The sequence below is a fragment of the Trichosurus vulpecula genome, chromosome 1, assembly GCF_011100635.1.
Source record: "Trichosurus vulpecula isolate mTriVul1 chromosome 1, mTriVul1.pri, whole genome shotgun sequence".
In the NCBI taxonomy this organism is placed as follows: domain Eukaryota; kingdom Metazoa; phylum Chordata; class Mammalia; order Diprotodontia; family Phalangeridae; genus Trichosurus; species Trichosurus vulpecula.
In genome coordinates, this window is record NC_050573.1 from 481,177,394 (window position 1) to 481,196,614 (window position 19,221).

The following is a 19,221-nucleotide window of genomic DNA, read 5'->3' on the forward strand; positions in this document are numbered from 1 at the left end:
TGATTCTTTGACCTTAGCCACTGACACTGTTCATCACCCTCCTGAATTCCTTCTCATTTTTTGAGACACTACCGATTCTCCTACACGTCTGATTTCTCCTTCTCATCTTCCTTTGCCGGATCTTCCTTGAGGTCACATACACTAACTGTGGATGTTCCTTAAGGCTCTATCCTGGGCCTTTTTCTCCTCTCCTTCCAGTCTATCTTGATGATCTCAACAACTCCCAAATCCCTCCCGAGTTTGTCTTAAATTGCCAATTCTCTTTTGGACATTTCAAAATGGATATCTCTTAGACATCTCAAACTCAAAATGTCAAAAACAGAACTCTTACCTTTACCCCTAAACTCTTCTCTTCCAAACTGCCTTACTACTATTAAAGGCACCACCATTTTCTCAACCAGGCTCCCAAGCTCATTGTTGTCTTTAGCTTCTCTCTCACATTTCCCTTCCCCCTTCCTTATATTAAGTCACCTTCTCTCAACTCACAACCACATACCTGGTACAATACAGGATCTCATGACCTCCTGCCTGGACTTTATGCAATGTTCTTCTGGTTGTTCCCTTGCTTCAAGTCTCTCCCATCATCCATCATCCACGCAGTTGCCAAAAGTGTCACGCCCTATTCCTTCCATTTAATAAACTCCAGTGGTTCCTCCAAAATCAAATATAAATTCCTCTTGCATCTAAAGCACTTCGCAACCTTGAACCTATCTTTCCAGTTTTCTTATCTTGTATTCCCTTCTATAGACTCTACAATTCAGTAACACTAGACTCCTTAATGTTCTTAGAGGCCAACTATCCATTTCCTGACTGACTTTTCAGTGGCTGTCCTACCTGAAGTGTTCTCTGTCCTCATCTCAACTACTAGCTTCAATACTCAGCTCAAATTCCACCTTCTGCAGGAGGCCTTTCCTCATCCCTTTGCGCCCTCTGCTCTACCAATGCCCTCTATGTTAGATGACCTCCCAGGGCTTAGCAAAGAGGCTTTCACACAGTCAGCATTTAATAAATAACTTATGGATAATGACACCTTTCTCTTCCCTCATTACTTTTACAGCCCATCTTCCAACACACACACACACACACACACACACACACACCCTGTGTTGACTTTCTGTGAAGACTGAAAACTTGCTAGGCAGATTTCAATTCTAAGTTTGAGAAGAAGCACTACACTGAGCACTCTATCAACTGATGGATGTAGTGAAAAAAGTAGCTTTTATCTAGTAGAGAAATAGAGGAAAGAGAAAAAGGTAACTGAAAATCAGGCCACAGAGTCCCAGGAGTCTGTCCTAAAGAAGTGCAGAGGAGTTAGATCTAATTTCCAAGGCAGAACCCAATTAATATTTACATTCAAAATTCATCTAAAGAAATCAGGAGAGTCCATTTTGGAAAATACTTTTATATTTCTTAGTAAACTATCGTAAAGAATTAGACTGGAGAACATGAGACACCGTAATATTATTTTTATTAGAGACCTTATATTTCCCCCAAAAGATATAAAATCTTCCTAGAGAAAATATCAAAACCTGTTCAGTTCAACCTGTTTTAAGGACAATATGGGCAAGATAAAAGCAAACTCACTCTCGCTCTCTTTCTCTCAACAAAGGAATGTAAAAACATTTCAGTATAGGTACAACATTGATGTAGAAAGTAATTACAATGTTTTACCGCATTTCTCTACAGAATTTCATTTTCATCAGTACTTGTAGAATACAAGGATCCTGGGTTTTCAATCATCTCTGTAGCTCTCAAAAATAAAACAGAGAAAATTAAAGCAATGGAACACATGGTTCTTGAGCATTTGCAATAAATGAATGAACAACTAAATATGAAGCCGAAAAGATTCAAATATCTACGTAACTTGACCACAACTTAAAGATCATTTTCTTAATTTCCCTGATGTTCTACTTTAGAACTCAAAAAAGAAAAGAAACTTGCTGGTTAAAGAATATATTTGCATTATGTTTGAACAGCTGGTAGTAATCAAAAGTAAAGCTGATACACGATGCTTATGAATAGAATGGAACATATCCACCCAAAATAATTTTAACAGGCAAATATACCTTTTATTGCATCAAAATGTTTGCTTTATAGCTGATCAGAATTTAGGGAAAGATTATGAATATCCAGTTTACCACAGAATACAGCGATCTCCCATAGGAAGGTTTTTCATTTAAGATTCAATTAAAATACTGGATCTTTTTTATTGGAACTTTCCATCGGCAATCTAAAATCTGTAGATTTCAACAAACAGGAAGTTTTCAATCACTGCACCAAGGAAACTTACAGTACATATTTATTGCATGAAGTTAGCCACTTATGATGTTTTATCCATAAAGGCATTGCTTGTTTATTAAAGGTGAATGGAATTTATAAATACACTTAACTTTAATAATCTCCTTAGCAACTGAATCTTAAGTGAAAATTCAGAACTAGAGAACAACACAGAAACCACAACAAGAAAAAGAAATTACTTTTCATACTATTTATAAAAATGTATAAATGGCAGGAGGCAAAATATTATGTAAATTTAAAATAAGCAAATAAATTCCTTCTAATTAATGGGAATTTATGAAATTCCACATAGACTGAAGAACCTGCTTAATGACCACTATTAAAACATTTTTTAAAGGATTCGTAGATCCTTTAAATGGTATGGTATGGAACAACAAACATATTGTGTGGCACATAGACATGAGACTAACTCATGTTGAACTTAATAATAGTAACAATGACGACTCAAAAAAGATTCAAACTGAGTGAGCCAAATGCTCATAATTCCTGTTAGGATAGCTATAAAGAATCTACAAGTTACTCAGACTTTGGACATCGACATTTTAAAATTACATAAATGTTTCCGATATGGTTAACAATCTATGAAATGTATGATGATGCTTGGATTTTGCATTTTTACAAAATCTTTACATCAATTTGCAGTTTCCTTGGCAGCAGAGAATTTTGATTAACAGTGTTTATCTTCCTGGTGTTTCTTTCTTACATCTTAGTACATTCAAAAAGTCTAAATGTTTAAAATAACATCAGCACAAGGTTAGTGAGACAACACAGATCAGAGTGTGGCCAGCATTGTCAAGCAAAAATTACACAATTTAAGTATCATATAAACTACCCATCCCTGTCACCCCCACCCCCAGAACAGTAATATGGACACCAAAAGATTTAATGAGACATATAAAAAAATAAGGCACATTTATATCTTGATATGGTAATCTTGATATAGAAAAACCCATCTTAGAACATTAATGTTCCAAAGGGCTATCTAAAAAGATACCTTATGGTACCCCAAACAGGTTTATGGTACCCAGGGAATTACTTCTTGCTTTTTTAAGTGACAATGGAATAAATTGCACCTATCCCACTTTGTCAAGTAATGAAAATGTCCTTTTTTACTACATACTGGCAGCCTGGGGTGATGGTAAGGGACGGATGGATAAGGGAGGATGCAAAACAAGAAGTAAATTAGAGGAAGGGATGAAAGTTAATCATTCATATCACAAAGGCTCCTGGATTGCACTTCACCACAGAATTCACCTCTCCACAGTACAAAATAAGATAAAAAAATTTGTAACCTGTATGCATTATTGCAACTATTTGGCCATTAGCTATTACCCAACAGCTTTTTATCTCACTTCACTTAAATACTGAAATGAGATATTAACCATCGCAATTTTCATATAAATTGATCAAGGATCAGCAAATACTTTAATAACCATCTCACAACCCCAACAAACACAAAATTAGCATTTAACCTGAGACTAAATCTGTTGTTGATAGGTTAACGTCCTTAGATATTTCTTCTTTTGTTGCATTAATTTATACTGATAGTGGTGTTTTCATAATAAAGAACTAAAAATGGTCAAAAACATGGCTTTTGTGGGGGAAAAAAAAAACTTGGTTAAAAGAAAATCACAGAATTCATGTTCTCACAGTATCCAGAAGCTGGAATAACAATGTGCTTCTTTATTGCACGTCAAATCAAGAAGATACAAAAGCTATTTCTTCACAATCCAAAATGGAAAGCCAGGTTCATCTCAAACGGATTCGGAATGTACTGATTTCCATGGGACTCATGCTGATATCACTTATATTTCTGGTATCCGGAGGTGAATGCATCAAAGACAATGATGATGGTATAAGACTTTGAACGGTAAATTCGTTAAACAGCTTGTGTACCAACATCTAAAGAAATGATAAAAAGATTCACATATTTAGATCAAATTTGTAGAGAAAAAAACCTACAGGCCTACAAAATTTCCCACCATCTTTGCCCCATTCCTTAGAAATTTATAGTAATTTGGGTTTTTGTAGTTAGTCAGCTTTTCCAATAAACAAATTCTAGTGATACATTAATCAAGACATTTATTAAGTAGTTACCATAGATAAGACCCTATGGAAGGTGTTAGAACAAAGAGGCTTAACTTAAATATCTTTTGTTCCCAACAATGTTTTTTAGTACTTACACATGTGCTAACTGTATGGTTCAATTTCCTCAGCTGAAGTATAAGACTCAAAAACTCAAGGGAAATTTGAAGAGAAAAATATCTAAACTATTTATTGCAATTGCAGGGGTCCACTACAGATTATATATAAAATATGAACTAATCTCTATTCTTATGTCTTTTCCCTATCTTTTCTCTTTAATTTTTAGATCAACTGACGTAGGGACAATAGAGGGCTTAGATCTAAAGAGATCAGGGTTCTTAACATATTTTGGTAGTACCTTATTGAAAGTCTGGTAAAACCTATGGACTCTTAAGAGAAATGTTCTTTAACAATAGAAGGAAATGCTAAATTCCAGTTAGAGATTAGTGAAGATAAAGTTTAATTTTTTCCTATCCAAATTCATGGATAACCATGAAATCTGTCCAAAGAACTTAGGTTAAGAAGTACTGAAGTAGATACATGATCAACTGCTGGTTCTTCTGGTGAGTGTGTGGAGAAAAGTGTGAAGGGGAAGATAATATGGAAACTACAGAGGCTGCCAAATGGAAGACTGAGAACCACTGACATATATTTTAAAAGAGCAAAAACCATTTTCAATGTAAGCCTGCTATTAAAATAGCAATAAACCAATATTTACAAGATCATTAGTAAAGAAATATATATTCTAACGTCAGGAAGACCTGAGTTCAAATCTAGCCTAAGACAATAACTAGTTATGTGCCCAAGGACAAAGCACTTAAACTCTGGCTGCCTCAGTTTCCCTAACTTTAAAGCGGGAATAATAATAGTACCTACCTCCCAGCAGTGTTGTAAGGATCAAGAGAGATATTTATAAAGTGCTTAGCACAGCTCCTGACACATAGCAGGTTCTTACAAAATGCTTATTCCATTCCCTAATGTCCAGATAATAAAAGTAAGGCTAAGACAGAAACTGTCTTTTAGGGATTTTAAAATAATTGAAGGTCACCAAATTTTATAATTTTCACCCAAAAAAGGGTCAAAAGAATCTATAAGCTTTATTATTTTGTGAACTGTACATTACACATAAAAATAACTACAGACAAAGAAAGTTTAGAAGTGGCAATCATCCCGGAATATTTCTATAATAACATCTCCCTACTTATTTTATAAACAGTAAAGTCTTATGGTATTTTATGGTTACAGTTTTCACGAAAATAAATGGTCAAATTTAAAGTCTCAGAACTTGAACCTTGACAAGCTAAACAGTATAGCATCTGTACCAGAAAATGCTTCAAGGAAGAGAGATGACTGTTCTTAAAGTTCCCAAGATAGTAAATTTATTGTAGAATTACGTTAGAAGAAATGTCCTCACAGAGAGTTATCTACACAAAAAAATTTCCCCTTCCTCTCTTCCTGGTCAGGAAGACTAGGGTTCACATCCTGCCTCAGACCTTTATGGTCTGTGTATGTGACTTGGGAAACGTCTCTGAACCTCATTTTCCTCATCTGTAAAACTTTAAGTTTGCACTCAATGATCTCTAACATCCCCTTCTAGGGCTAAATCTAAGAGACTAAATTTGGCTAGGTTGCAGAGTGTGGAAAAGGGAGTGAAGTAAAACAATGTGGGAAAGGTAGGTTAAGGTCCAATTGTGATGAGCTTTAAAAGTCAAAGAGAAGGACCTAGTGTAGGTAACAGGGCAGATGTGGGCTTAAAGAAAACCACTCTAGCAGCTATATGTACAATGGGACTGGAGTTGGGGGAGACCAATCAGGAGGTCATCACTACAGTTCAGAAGAGAAGTAATGAGGGTGGTATGTGTATGAGCGGTGAGAAGGTGACAGAGGTTAGAGATGTTATGGAAATAGAAACAGCAAGATTTGGCAACTGACTGGATGTACATGGTGAGGGAGAATAAGGAATTGATGAAAATGGCCACGTTTCAAAGCAGGGAGACTGGAGGAACAGTAGGGCCCTAGACAGTCACTTGGAGGCAGCTAAGGGGCACAGTGTGCTGGGCTTTAAGTCAGGATAATTTGAGCACAAATCCTGCCTCAGATGCTTAATGGCTATGTGACCCTGGGCAAGTCACAACCGCTGTCTGCTTCAGTTTCCTCATCTATAAAAAGGGGAAAATAATAGCGCCTATTAGGGTTGTTGTGAAAATTAAAAGAGATAATGGTTGTAGAGCACCTTGAAAACTTCAGAGCACTACAAAAATGCTAGCTCACTATTACTTCTAGTCATTTCTAAATCATGCCTATTGTATTCGTGGCCATCTTCCTCTTCCTCCCAAAAGAACCTGGCTCTGCTTGTGGGACCCTGCCAAACAATACTGCTCTGAGTGTACACTGATTCCTTGTCCTCCCAATGCTTTATGTATTATCTTTCCCTATTAGGATGTAAGATCTTTGAGGGCAGGAACTGTTTAGTTTGCTTATGTTTGTATCCTGAGTGCTTAGCACAGTGCCTAGCAGTATTAAGTAAACACTTTTTTTTTCTTTCTTTCAGAAACAGGGAAGTTTGGATCAGGAATGGACTGGTGGGGAAGCAGGAAGAGAGGATACAGTGAGTTCTGTTTCTGCCATGTCGCATTTGAGAAGTCAAATGCAGAGGTTGAAGTATCCAATAGGCAGGAGGTGAAGTGGAAGTGGAATCTGAAGAATTGGGGGCGAGATATACAGGTCTAGGAGTCACCTGCATAAAGAGAAATACTATGAGCCCTCTATGGCTAATGAACAAGAAGTAACCTGAATGTTGCTATTATTTTCACATCATTACAGTACATTTCACACAACTATCTGTGCCAGAAGAGAGAATTTCAAATACTTTATTAGTTCAGGAAAAAACTTTTAAAACATACCTTTCCCTGAGTAAGTGAGCAAAGTAGTCCACTTCTATTAGAGAATCTACAGTCAAATCCCTTTCTATGAAGTATTAAGGCGGCCTCATCTGATGGTCCACTGTCTTCCTGGAAATAAAGAATGCACTAGATTAATTCATCATAGACATTAAAATAAACTTTTTATGAATCATGACAGAGCAATTGGCTCTGATCTCAATAATCCTATTATAAAGGCTAATTTTATTGAACATTTAATTTAGAAATGACAGTTTTGTCTGGAGCTTTTTTCTCTTTCTCTCATCTGACCTCCTGCAACTCCACCTTTTCAAAGATGAACTGGGTCGGAAGACTGAGAATACAATCCTGATTTAACCTCCCTTTGCCTCATAGTATCATCATTCTCATAGCATCCAAAGTTCTTGAAATCTTTCTGAAAGCACTTCACATTCTGAATAAAGTCCATTATTTTTCCTAAAAAAAGAAAGTTCACTATTTGTTCAAATGAAGCACTTCAATGGAGTATGTTTGATATGTATATTGGCTGAATATAAAGAACAAGAAAAGTTAGTTGCGCTCTGGTCATGGAATAGTTTACCCTCTATTCTTAACTTAAAATACTCACTGAATATCCATTTACATAAATTATACTAATATTTTCTCTTTAAAAAATCTGTTCATTTTCATACCAGTGATATTTAAATGAAATTTCACTTATCGCATCCTAAGCAAACATTTATTTTTGGCATAACATAAAGTACATGAGTGGAGAACTGGTGAAAGTAACATTTGAATTATATTGCAAAAAATACTCTTGTTATATAGTCAAAATAATGTTTTTGTTCAGTTGTTTTTCAATCACGTCTAACTCTTCATGACCCCATCTGGGGTTTTCTTGGCAAAGATACTGAAAGCATTTGCCATTTCCTTCTCCAGCTCATTTTACTGATGAGAAACTGAGGCAAACAGGGTTAAGTGACTTGCCCAGGGTTACACAGCTAGTAAGTATCTGAAGCCAGAGTAGAACTCAGGAAGATAAGTCTTCCTGATTACGAGTCCAGTGCTTTATCCATTAAGCACTGTTCTATTATTTCATGATGTCTCATGGAGTCATTAGATTCCACATTCTCAATTCTAATTTTGTGAGCTTTTTTATAACTTTTTTCCCATTTGGCCAATTCTATTTTTAAGGTGTTATTTTCTTCGATATTTTTTCTTTTTTGCAAGTGGCTGTCTTTTCATAATTTTCTTCCCTTAATCTCTTTTCTCTACCTAATTTCCCCCCTGCCACTCTTACTTGACTTTGAAAATCAGTTGTTAGTTCTTCTAAAAATTCTTGTTGGATTTGTGTCCAATTCACTTTTTTTCTTGGAGACTTTGCATGTAGCTTTTTTCACTTCATTGTCTTCTGAATTTGTGTCATGCTCTTTCCTGTCACCATAGTACTTTTTGATGGTCAATTTAATTTTCTAATTGTTTGCTCATTTTCCACCCTATTTCTTGATTTGGAGCTTTATGTTAATGATAGGCTTTCTTCCCAGTGGGGGGGAGTAAGGGGCAGAGTATCAAGTTTCAGGCTTTTTCACACTGCTGTTTCCTCAGCTGGTTCTGGGAGTTTGGAAGTTTTGGTCCTTCCAAAGTGGTGTGATCTAGGAAAAGGTGTGGTCACAGTTCTCTTTGTCTTCACCCAGCAAGGGGCCCTTGATACTGCTTCTCAGGTCCCCTTCTCCCTTGGGACCAGAAATGATACTGTTCCTTAGGATCCCTGATCCCTTGGGGCCGACAATGTTACTGCCCGCCCCTCAGTGCTCTCACTCCCTCTTAGCTGAAAATGCTGCTCTTTGCCCTTGAACTATGACCCAAAAGTGGGTACAGGCAATGGGGTTGCCAAACAGCATCTGGGTACTACATCCACTGCTACTACCAGGGCTCTTATCTCTTTGTGACCAACTGCAAGGTCCCCTTACTGTCCCTTGCTTGAGAGCTCCCGAAACTATACCATTTGGTGCATATATGTTTAGTGCTTCGTTGTCTAGGGCAGGGGCTTCTTAAGCTTTTTCCACTCGTGACCCCTTCGGCACTTCTTAAACTTAAGAAGCTCTGACCTAGGGCACATATTTAGCAAGATATAGTTTCTTTTCTTATTTCTTTCAATTAGATATGTTTTTGCTTTTGCTTTGGGATCATGATTGCTATTCCCAATTTTGTTTTTACTTCAGCTGAAGCATAACAGATTGTACCCCAGCACCTAACCTTTACTCTGTGTCTTTCTGCTTCAAATGTCTTTTTGCAAACAACATAATATGGGATTTTTTAATTCACTCAGCTATACACTTCTATTTTGTGGGTAAGTTCCCCTCCAGCCTATTTTCCCCTTTATTTCTCTCTCCCTGCCACCGCCCCCCCCAGTTCCCTTTCATCCCGTTCCTCCTCAGAAGTGTTTTGCCTCTGACCACCATCTCCCCAATCCACATTCCCTTCCCACTCACCCCTCTTTCTACTTCCCTAAATGGTAAGATAGATTTCTATACCCGACTGAGTGTATATTTGATTCCCTCTTTGCGCCAATTCTAGTGAAAGTAAGGTTCAAGCATGGCCCCCCCCATCTACTTTTTTTTTTTGAAGGGGGGAAGGCAAGGCAATAGGGGTTAAGTGACTTGCCCAAGGTCACATGGTAAGTGTCAAGTGAACTGAGGTCCCCCTGACTCCAGGGCTGGTGTTGTATTCACTGAGCCACCTAGCCACCCTGTCATCTACTCATTTTATGGCTACATACCAGATCTTTTTCTGCTATTCAACGTCACAACGAGGGTGTCAACAACATATGGAACAATTCAGGGGGAAAGAACAAGAAGGATACTTTTATATGTTATCTTATTTAAAAATAACCAGTTTATAAAAGCTAGAAAATTGTCTTTATGACAGATAGGTTTTTGTTTTTTAAAATGAAGTGCAGATGTTTCAATGATGTCTTAAAGATTCCAATATAGATTTTTAAAATGAGATACAAGGGGCTTGATTTTCAAATGTAGAAGCATGGAAAAGGGCAATGTGAAACAGCTCCTAGTGTTTACAAAAGGTTGTATACTGGGTATGGTTATATCTGCAATATGCAGTCATTCTTTGTCTTACATTTATTTGTAAAGTCTTCTACTTTTATGTTCTTGTTTATGGACACTTTCCCAAATACCAGAGAATTTAAAACTGGCACGTTAACAATCCCCCCTTAATACTGTTTTCAAATTTAAAATATGTTCTAGTCTCTTCCATTCACATCACTAGTAAAATTACTGACATCAAAAGGTCTAAGCTAATTCCTTATTTCCTTCTAAGCAGATGCCAAATCAATTCCAAATGCTTCTCTACTCATTTAAGAGTGGAATCAAATCTCTAACCTGTTATTCTTTTCAACAGTAATTTCTCCATCCTTAAAAACATACTTAATTATTGGTAGAATTTGATCAAAAATATTCTTATTAAGAATGTCATCTTCGAAGGCATATATTAATTTTGAGCTTCCTTTTTTCTTTTCAACATACATCAAATGTATCACTGGAATCTACTGACTGAATTTGATTATTTTCAGAAGGGAAATGTAAAAAACAAAAGAAAGAAACATATTGTGTATTTCTCTGACTTTCTAGGCATAGTGGGAAGGACTCAACATATCAAAAGGCGAGAACAATCACTACTACTCATTGAGAGGCAGTCTGGAGTCAGGAACACATATGCGAACCCTGACTCAGACACATAATAGTTGTGCGACCCTGGGCAAGTCACTTAACCTCTCTTGCCCATAGGTTCCTCATTTGCACAATGGAGTCAATCAAAACACCTAACATTTCTGAGATTAAAAGAGGCAATATATCTAAATCATTGCACAAGCCTTAAAATGCTATGTAAATGGTATACATGATGTATGATTATTATCATTATTCATGCTATGTGACCTTGGGCAAGTCACTTAACCCCAATTGCCTTGCCTTCCCCCTTCCAAAGAACAGGAGAGTTATACAAAACATTTTAATTTTTAAAGCATTTATTACCCATCCCCCAACACAACAAATGTAGTTGTCTTTTAAAGACATATATTATTAACATACCTTTGATTGTATTGTCCTTAGATTAACTAAGTGAATGTCACAAGGCATGGATGATACAAGTGGAGAAAATCCATTCAGGAGCTGAGGAATATTTATGTCTGGATTTGTAGTCATTGTAATGGCTGGATGATTTAAGAAAGCAGATGTCATGTGGCTAAGAAGTGACGGATAACTGACTGACTTCTCTTCTTTCTATTAGAAAAACAAAAAAAATGAAATTACTGGTAATTAAATGTATTTGTATTTCTATACGTTAGACACAGTGGCACATGTGTACACACACACACACACACACACACACATTAAAATTATACTTTCATTTCTTTATCTGTAACCTTTTACAAAAAACAACATTCTAAAATTTCAAAAGTAACAGGATCAAAGGCCTACAGTTGGAAGGGACCAAGAGGCCATTTTGTTCAATCCATTTCATTTTGTGGATGAGGAAGCTGGGGCTCAGGGAGGAAACCCATTTATTACATGGCGCAGCTCAAGTTTGAACAAAGGTCTCAACGACTCAAAGTTCAGTGGAAAGGTTGGGTGCTTTTCCTAGTGAACCAGAGTTAGGTCATTAAATCAACTTACAGTCAATGGGATAAAAATTGTATCGATTGAGTTTTCATCAGCCTGTTGCAAAGAATACTTCAAACTCTCCTTAAAAATGATTTTGGAAGTAGAAACACTAACAACATACCCCACAATTCATTCATTCGTTTGTCAAACATTTATTAAATGCCTACTATGCAATGGTCAACTGTACTAGAGAAGGGGAACAAAACCAAAACCAAAAAGGTTCTGTCCTCAAGAAGCTTTATTCAACTGGGGGTAAGGGAAGAGTACCACGAATAGCTAAATAAATACAGAGTAATTTCAAGACGGGCTAGCATGTAGGGGAATCAAGATAGGCCTGACACAGGAGGATAGGTGGCTACACTGGTTTCTGAGGAGAATTAGGGATGCGAAGAGGCAGGAGTGAGGGGGGCAGCCCACACAAAGCCAGGGAGATGAAATATCATATATAGGGAACTGCAAGCAGGCAAGTCTGGCTGGAGCTCAGTGTATGTGAAAGGGAATGATGGGGGATAAGCCTGGAAAAGTATGCTAGAGCCAGACTGTGATGGTCTTTAAATGTCACACAGAGAAGCCTGTATTTTGTCTTCTTTTAAATTTAATTTTATTTTTTTCAATCAGCAAAAATCAGACTTCTCTCCCTTCTACCTCAACGACTCCCTCTACCCAACTGAGACCAAAGAAAAACAAAAATCCTTCTAGAAACATGTATTGTTAAGCAAAACAAATTTGTGCATTGGTCATGTCCAAAACAATATAAATTACATCCGTGTCTATAGCCTTCATTCTACGTCTATATCCTATACATACATACATATGTATACTTGTATTGTTTTTAGAGTGTAGAATGAGAGATAAAGCATAATTATATTTAAATATATGCCTCATTTCAGACTCTAGATATGTAATATGATCATACATAATTATATAAATTATAAAATAAATTATACATGCAATAAAATTTTACACACACACACATATATACAGTTCTGAACTCTAATTCTTTCACTTCTCTTTCAGGAGGTAGGTAGCATGTTTCTTCATTAATTCTCTGAATAATAGTAGTAATAAAAATAATTAACATTTACACGGCACCTACACTGTCAGACACGATGAGTGCTTAACAAATATAATCTCATCTGACCCTGAGATGTAGGTGCTATTATTATTCCCACTTTAGAGATTAGGAAACTAAGGCAGAGAGAGATTAAATGACTTGCCCAAGGCCAAAGAACTAGTATTGCATCTGTCTCAAAAACAAAACAAAACCCTCTTTCAAAGTTGTCTGTCTTTACAATATTGTCCTGGTGCAAAATGTTTTATTGGTTCACTTAACTTCAGTTCATAAAAGTCTTCTCAGGTTTCACTATTTCTTATGGAAGACTCATATTTCCTTGTATTTACATACTGTATCTTGTTCAGTCATTTCCCCAAATGCGGGGCACTGCCCTCAGATTCCCATTCTCCGTCACCTCAAAAAGAGCTATAAATACTTTTCTGTGTATTCAGAATTTGTTTTACTAAGCCTTCTTTTAGTCTGTTGTCCCTTTAATTCTCCATTTTTTCTTCTCCTTTTTCCTTTGAGTGAAATTTATTTCTGGACACACACACACGCGTGCGTGCGTGTGTGTGTGTGTGTGTGTGTGTGTGTGTGTGTGTGTGTGTTCTTCCCTCCTTTGATCAAATCAGATGAGAAGGCTCAAGTGTCAGCTGATCTCTCCCTCCTTGTCTGCATAGACTTCTACTCCAGAACCCTGATTATTTAATTATTAAATATTCTTTGCTTCCTTTCCCTTCCAATCCTCATCCCCAGCATATTACCTGTCCTTCTCTTTCCATTCATCTTTTAAGATGGTCAAGACATAACAGAACTACTCTCAGACCCCCTACCTAGGGGACTGTGAACCCTAACAATCATATGGTTTAGAAGGGACACATTTATGAATGTAAGCAGTTTATCCCAGTTTGGGTTCATTATGCTGGTTAATTTGCGTTTACCATTTTGTTTCTCTTTAACTCCTGTGACTGGACTTCAAAGTTTTAGCTCTGGTCTTTTCATAAGAAATGCTTGGAAGTCCTCAATTTCATTCAGTGAAATTAAAGTTTATTTAAAAAACTTCTTTATTCCATTTTCATTTTTCCCCATCAGTTTTTCTGGGAAAGTTTTCTTGGCTATGAGATTAAATCCTTTTCCTTCTGGAATATTGTATTACAAGTTCTCTGCTCATTTATAGTGATGGCTGCTAAACTGAGTGTGACTGTAGCTCCTCAATATTTGAATTCTTTCTTTCTGGCTGCTGGAAGTAATTTTTAAAAAATTGATCTGGAACCTCTAGATTTTGGCTAGAAGGTTCCTAGAAGCACTCATTTGGGGGTTCTTTAGGAGGTGACTGATAGATTCTTTTTTATTTCTACTTTGCCCTCTGGTTCTAAGAGATGTGAGACTATTTCCTTTGAAAGATTTCTTGAAATATGATGTTTAATCTCTTTTTTCATTCACAACTTTCAGGTAATCCAATAATCTTTAATTTTCTTAATATTAAGATCTTTAATTCAATCCTTAATTAAATCTTAATTTTCTTACTATGCTTTCCAAGTTACTTGTTTTATATTTTCTTCTAACTTTTTTTTCAATCTTTTTCCTTTGTCTTAATAATTCTTGTCTCATGAATTCATTAGCTTCTATTTGGTTCATTCTACTTTTTAGGAAGTTTATTGTTTGAGTAAGGTTTTGTACCTCTTGTGCCAAGCTGTTAATTTCTTTTCCAATTCTTCCATGACTCTCATTTCTTTTCTATTCCCTGCCCCCAATATTCTCATTTCATTTATAAAAAACATTTTTAAACTCTTAAAAAATTATTCCATTTTCTCCCGAATTTTAATTTAATTTGTAGTCAAGCTTTTTTTTCCCTTTCCTTTGAGGTTTTGCTTGCATTTTTGCTTGCCTTTTGTAGATGATTGTTTTGCTTATATATGTTTCCTCTTCTTGGTCATCATAATGGCTCTTTTTGTGGAGAGATTTTTTTTTTTTTTTACTTATTCTTCCAGACTTTCTGATTTTGGACTTGATATTAGGGCAGGACTCTATGCACTTCTGCAGAGAAGATCTGGGCTAGTCCTGTTTCTGCTTTCTTGGGTATTCAATGTTGTGTCATTCCAGGATCTCAAGGACAGCTCAGGCTAGCTCCCAAAGCAGTCTGATTAATGTAAAGTATGAACGCTGCCTCCCAGTCTGAGCTTGGAAGCTGCTGGACTCAGACACAATCCAACAGCTGAGAAGCTCTGCTGGTTCAGTGACAGAACTGCTAGCTCCTCTTGGGTCTGGGGTTCCTGCACTGGTTATCCATCAGAAGGCTCCAGATTGGGTTAGAAGCTGGAAATGAGACCCTGCTCTGTACCTGAGAATACAAGCTATATTTCTGCTGCTTTCTTTTGAGCTTGTTCTTCTCTGCCTAGGGCCTGCAACCACTACCCCTGAACCACAGCCTTGTTGGCCCAGTATCTATGACCTGAAACTGGGTAGAGGGTGGCAAAGTTTCCAGTTGGCATATATTCCCACACTCTGTATATGGTCCATGGTATAGGTCTGGGGCCTCCCTTTGCCTTGGTGTATAGCCTCTCTGTGCACTGGAGTGTTCCACCCCGAATATATCTGCCCAGACCCTATTTCCAGTGTCCACAAATCTCTGTCTCCCTATGCTGACCTGGGCTAGGAAAAATTATTCATTATAATTTTTTTTGGGAGTTTCCCATCAAGATTTGGTTTGGCACATTTTCTGAATCTATTTGGAGAAGTTTTCAAGGGGAGCTAACTGTACTTCAGACTATCAGTTTGACAGAAATGTGAAGGATGGATTGGAGATGGTTTCATTACTTTGAAGTGCATTTTACCCTATTATATTAGACTCATCATTTTCTCATGATTTTTTTGTCTTACATAAGCAAATATTATAGGGACTCAACATACACTGAAGAAATAGACCATCTATGCATTTGCAAAGGAAATAAAACTTTATATAACACTAAAGATGATATATTTAAAATATCTATTTTTTTTGAATTGTCAAAATACTGCCCCATGCTTTTTTTTCATTTTATCATCAGGAGAGAAAAATGATTCTATTTACATACTTTTTTTAGGAATGTTTTTAGAAATAAGAGGATGGGGATGGAGCCAAGATGGCGGCTGAAAAGCAGGGACTAGTGTGAGCTCCCCACCGAGTCCCTCCAAAAACCTATAAAAAATGGCTCTGAACCAATTCTAGAACTGCAGAACCCACAAAATAGCAGAGGGAAGCAGGGTTCCAGCCCAGGACAGCCTGGATGGTCTCTGGGTGAGGTCTATCCCACACGGAGCTGGGAGCGGAGCGAAGCAGAGCCCAGCATGGGCGGCGCAGACCAACCAGACCAGGAGCTGGGCAGAGCGTGCCCTAGCGCCCTGAATCAGTGAGCTGCAGCAGTTACCAGACTTCTCAACCCACAAACACCAAAGACAACAGGGAATGTTAGTGGGAAAAGCTGCTGGAGTGGAAGGAGTTCCTGGTTTGGCTACCGCCCCGGGGGGGGGGGGGGGGGGGGGCGCTCAGCAGAGGTGGGGCAGCTACAGAAGTACAGCTGCAGCTGCTTCCGGCCCCAGGCCCACCTGGTGGGAGGAATTAAGTGGCTGATCAGAGCAGGAGTGAAGAGCCTGCTGAAGATCTAAGTCCAGTCCAGGTTGGGGGTTCTTGGGGAAGGAGGAGTGCTGGTGTGGCATAGCTGGTGCATACCCCCAAGCTTGGAACATGGTTCTCTTAACTCTACGAGCAGTCATACCCCGCTGAAAAACTCAAGGGAAAAATTAGTTGGCTGGGAACATGGCCAGGCAGCAAAAATGCACCCAGATTAAGTCTCAGACTCTGGAATCTTTCTTTGGTGACAAAGACCAAAACATACAGCCAGAAGAAGTCAACAAAGTCAAAGAGCCTACAACAAAAGCCTCCAAGAACAACATGTACTGGTCTCAGGCCATGGAAGAGCTCAAAAAGGAGTTGAAAAAGCAAGTTAGAGAAGTAGAGGAAAAATTGGGAAGAGAAATGAGAAGGATGTGAGAAAACCATGAAAAACAAGTCAATGACTTGCTAAAGGAGACCCAAAAAAATACTGAAAAAAATATCAAAGAAAACAACACCTTAAAAAATAGACTAACTCAAATGGCAAAGGAGCTCCAAAAAGCCAATGAGGAGAAGAATGCCTTGAAAGGCAGAATTAGCCAAATGGAAAAGGAGGTCCAAAAGACCACTGAAGAAAATACTACCTTAAAAATTAGATTGGAGCAAGTGGAAGCTAGTGACTTGATGAGAAATCAAGATATTATAAAACAGAACCAAAGGAATGAAAAATGGAAGACAATGTAAAATATCTCATTGGAAAAACCACTGACCTGGAAAATAGATCCAGGAGAGATAATTTAAAAATTACTGGACTACCTGAAAGCCATGATCAAAAAAAGAGCCTAGATATCATCTTTCAAGACATTATCAAGGAGAACTGCCCTGATATTCTAGAGCCACAGGGCAAAATAGAAATTGAAAGAATCCACCGATCGCCTCCTCAAATAGATCCCAAAAAGAAATCTCCTAGGAATATTGTGGCCAAATTCCAGAACTCCCAGATCAAGGAGAAAATACTGCAAGCAGCCAGAAAGAAACAATTTGAGTATTGTGGAAACACTATCAGAATAATCCAAGATCTAGCAGCTTCCACATTAAGAGATTGAAGGGCTTGGAATACGATATTCTGGAGGTCAATGGAGCTAGGATTAAAACCAAGAATCACCTACCCAGCAAAACTGAGTATCATGCTCCAAGGCAAAATATGGACTTTCAATAAAATAGAGGACTTTCAAGCTTTCTCAGTGAAAAGACCAGAGCTGAATAGAAAATTTGACTTTCAAACACAAGAATCAAGAGAAACATGAAAAGGTAATCAAGAAAAAGAACAAGAAAAAGAAATTGCAAGGGACTTACTAAAGTTGAACTGTTTTGTTTACATTCCTACATGGAAAGATGATGTGTATGATTCACGAGACCTCAGTATTAGGGTAGCTGAAGGGAATATGCACATATATATATACATATATATACATAAATATATACATATATATATGTATATGTTTATGTATATATATGTATATGTATATGTGAGTGTATATATGTATGTGTGTATATATATGTATGTATATATAGAGAGAGAGGGCATAGGGTGAGTTGAAGATGAAGGGAAGATATCTAAAAGAAATGAAATCAAATTAAGGGATCAGAGAGGAATATATTGAGAGAGGGAGATAGGGAGAGATAGAATGGGGTAAATTATCTCACGTAAAAGTGGCAAGAAAAAGCAGTTCTGTAGGAAGAGAAGAGAAGGCAGGTGAGGGGGAATGAGTGAATCTTGCTCTCATCAGATTTGACCTGAGGAGGGAATACCATACATACTCAATTGGGTATCTTACCCCACAGGAAAAAAGAAGGAAGAAGATTAAAAAAAGGGGGGATGATAGAAGGGAGGGTAGATGGGGGTGGAGGTAATCAAAAACAAACACTTCCAAAAGGGGACAGGGTCAAGGGAGAAAATTCAATAAAGGGGGATAGGTTAGGAAGGAGCAAAACATAGTGAGTCTTTCACAACATGAGTATTGTGGAAGGGTTATACATAATATGATACGCATGTGGCCTATGCTGAATTGCTTGACTTCTTAGGGAGGGTGGGTGGGAAGGGAAGAGGGGAGAGAATTTGGAAGTTTTAAAAACAGATGTTCAAAAACAACAACAAAAAAGTTTTTGCATGCAACTAGAAAATAAGATACACAGGCAATGGGGCGTAGAAATTTATCTTACCCTAAAAGAAAGGAAGGGAAAAGGGAATGGGAGGGGAGTGGGGTGACAGAAGGGAGGGCTGACTGGGGAACAGGGCAACCAGAATATGCACCATCTTGGAGTGGGGGGGGGAGGGTAGAAATGGGGAGAAAATTTGTAATTCAAACTTGTGAAAATCAATGCTGAAAACTAAATATATTAAATAAAAAAATTAAATTAAATTTAAAAAACCAAAAAAAACCCAACAACAACAACAACAAAAAAAAGAAATAAGAGCATAGCTCTTTCTTTGTATTGCCAATTTAGTAAGCCAGGTTCTCAAGCACCAATCTGACATGCGCTTGTAACACATCATTATGCCTTTAAAAAAAAAAATAGAAGTACTCAGTTTCATAGCATTCTGTAATTCTAACCTAGATTTAGGGAGTTCTG

General features: G+C 37.4%; 1 protein-coding gene across 1 annotated transcript in view; it reads right to left on the minus strand.

The window, feature by feature from the left end:
* Positions 1-1,451: 1,451 nt before the first annotated feature.
* Positions 1,452-19,221, minus strand: part of MAN2A1 (mannosidase alpha class 2A member 1) — a 211,809-nt gene continuing 194,039 nt past the window's right edge. Inside the window, exons 20-22 of the mRNA XM_036735899.1 lie at positions 11,369-11,560; positions 7,287-7,394; positions 1,452-4,200 (exon numbers count right to left, since the gene is read on the minus strand). Coding sequence (XP_036591794.1) covers positions 4,048-4,200; positions 7,287-7,394; positions 11,369-11,560 — 453 coding nt within the window. The 3' untranslated portion in view covers positions 1,452-4,047. The remainder of the gene's footprint in view (positions 4,201-7,286; positions 7,395-11,368; positions 11,561-19,221) is intronic.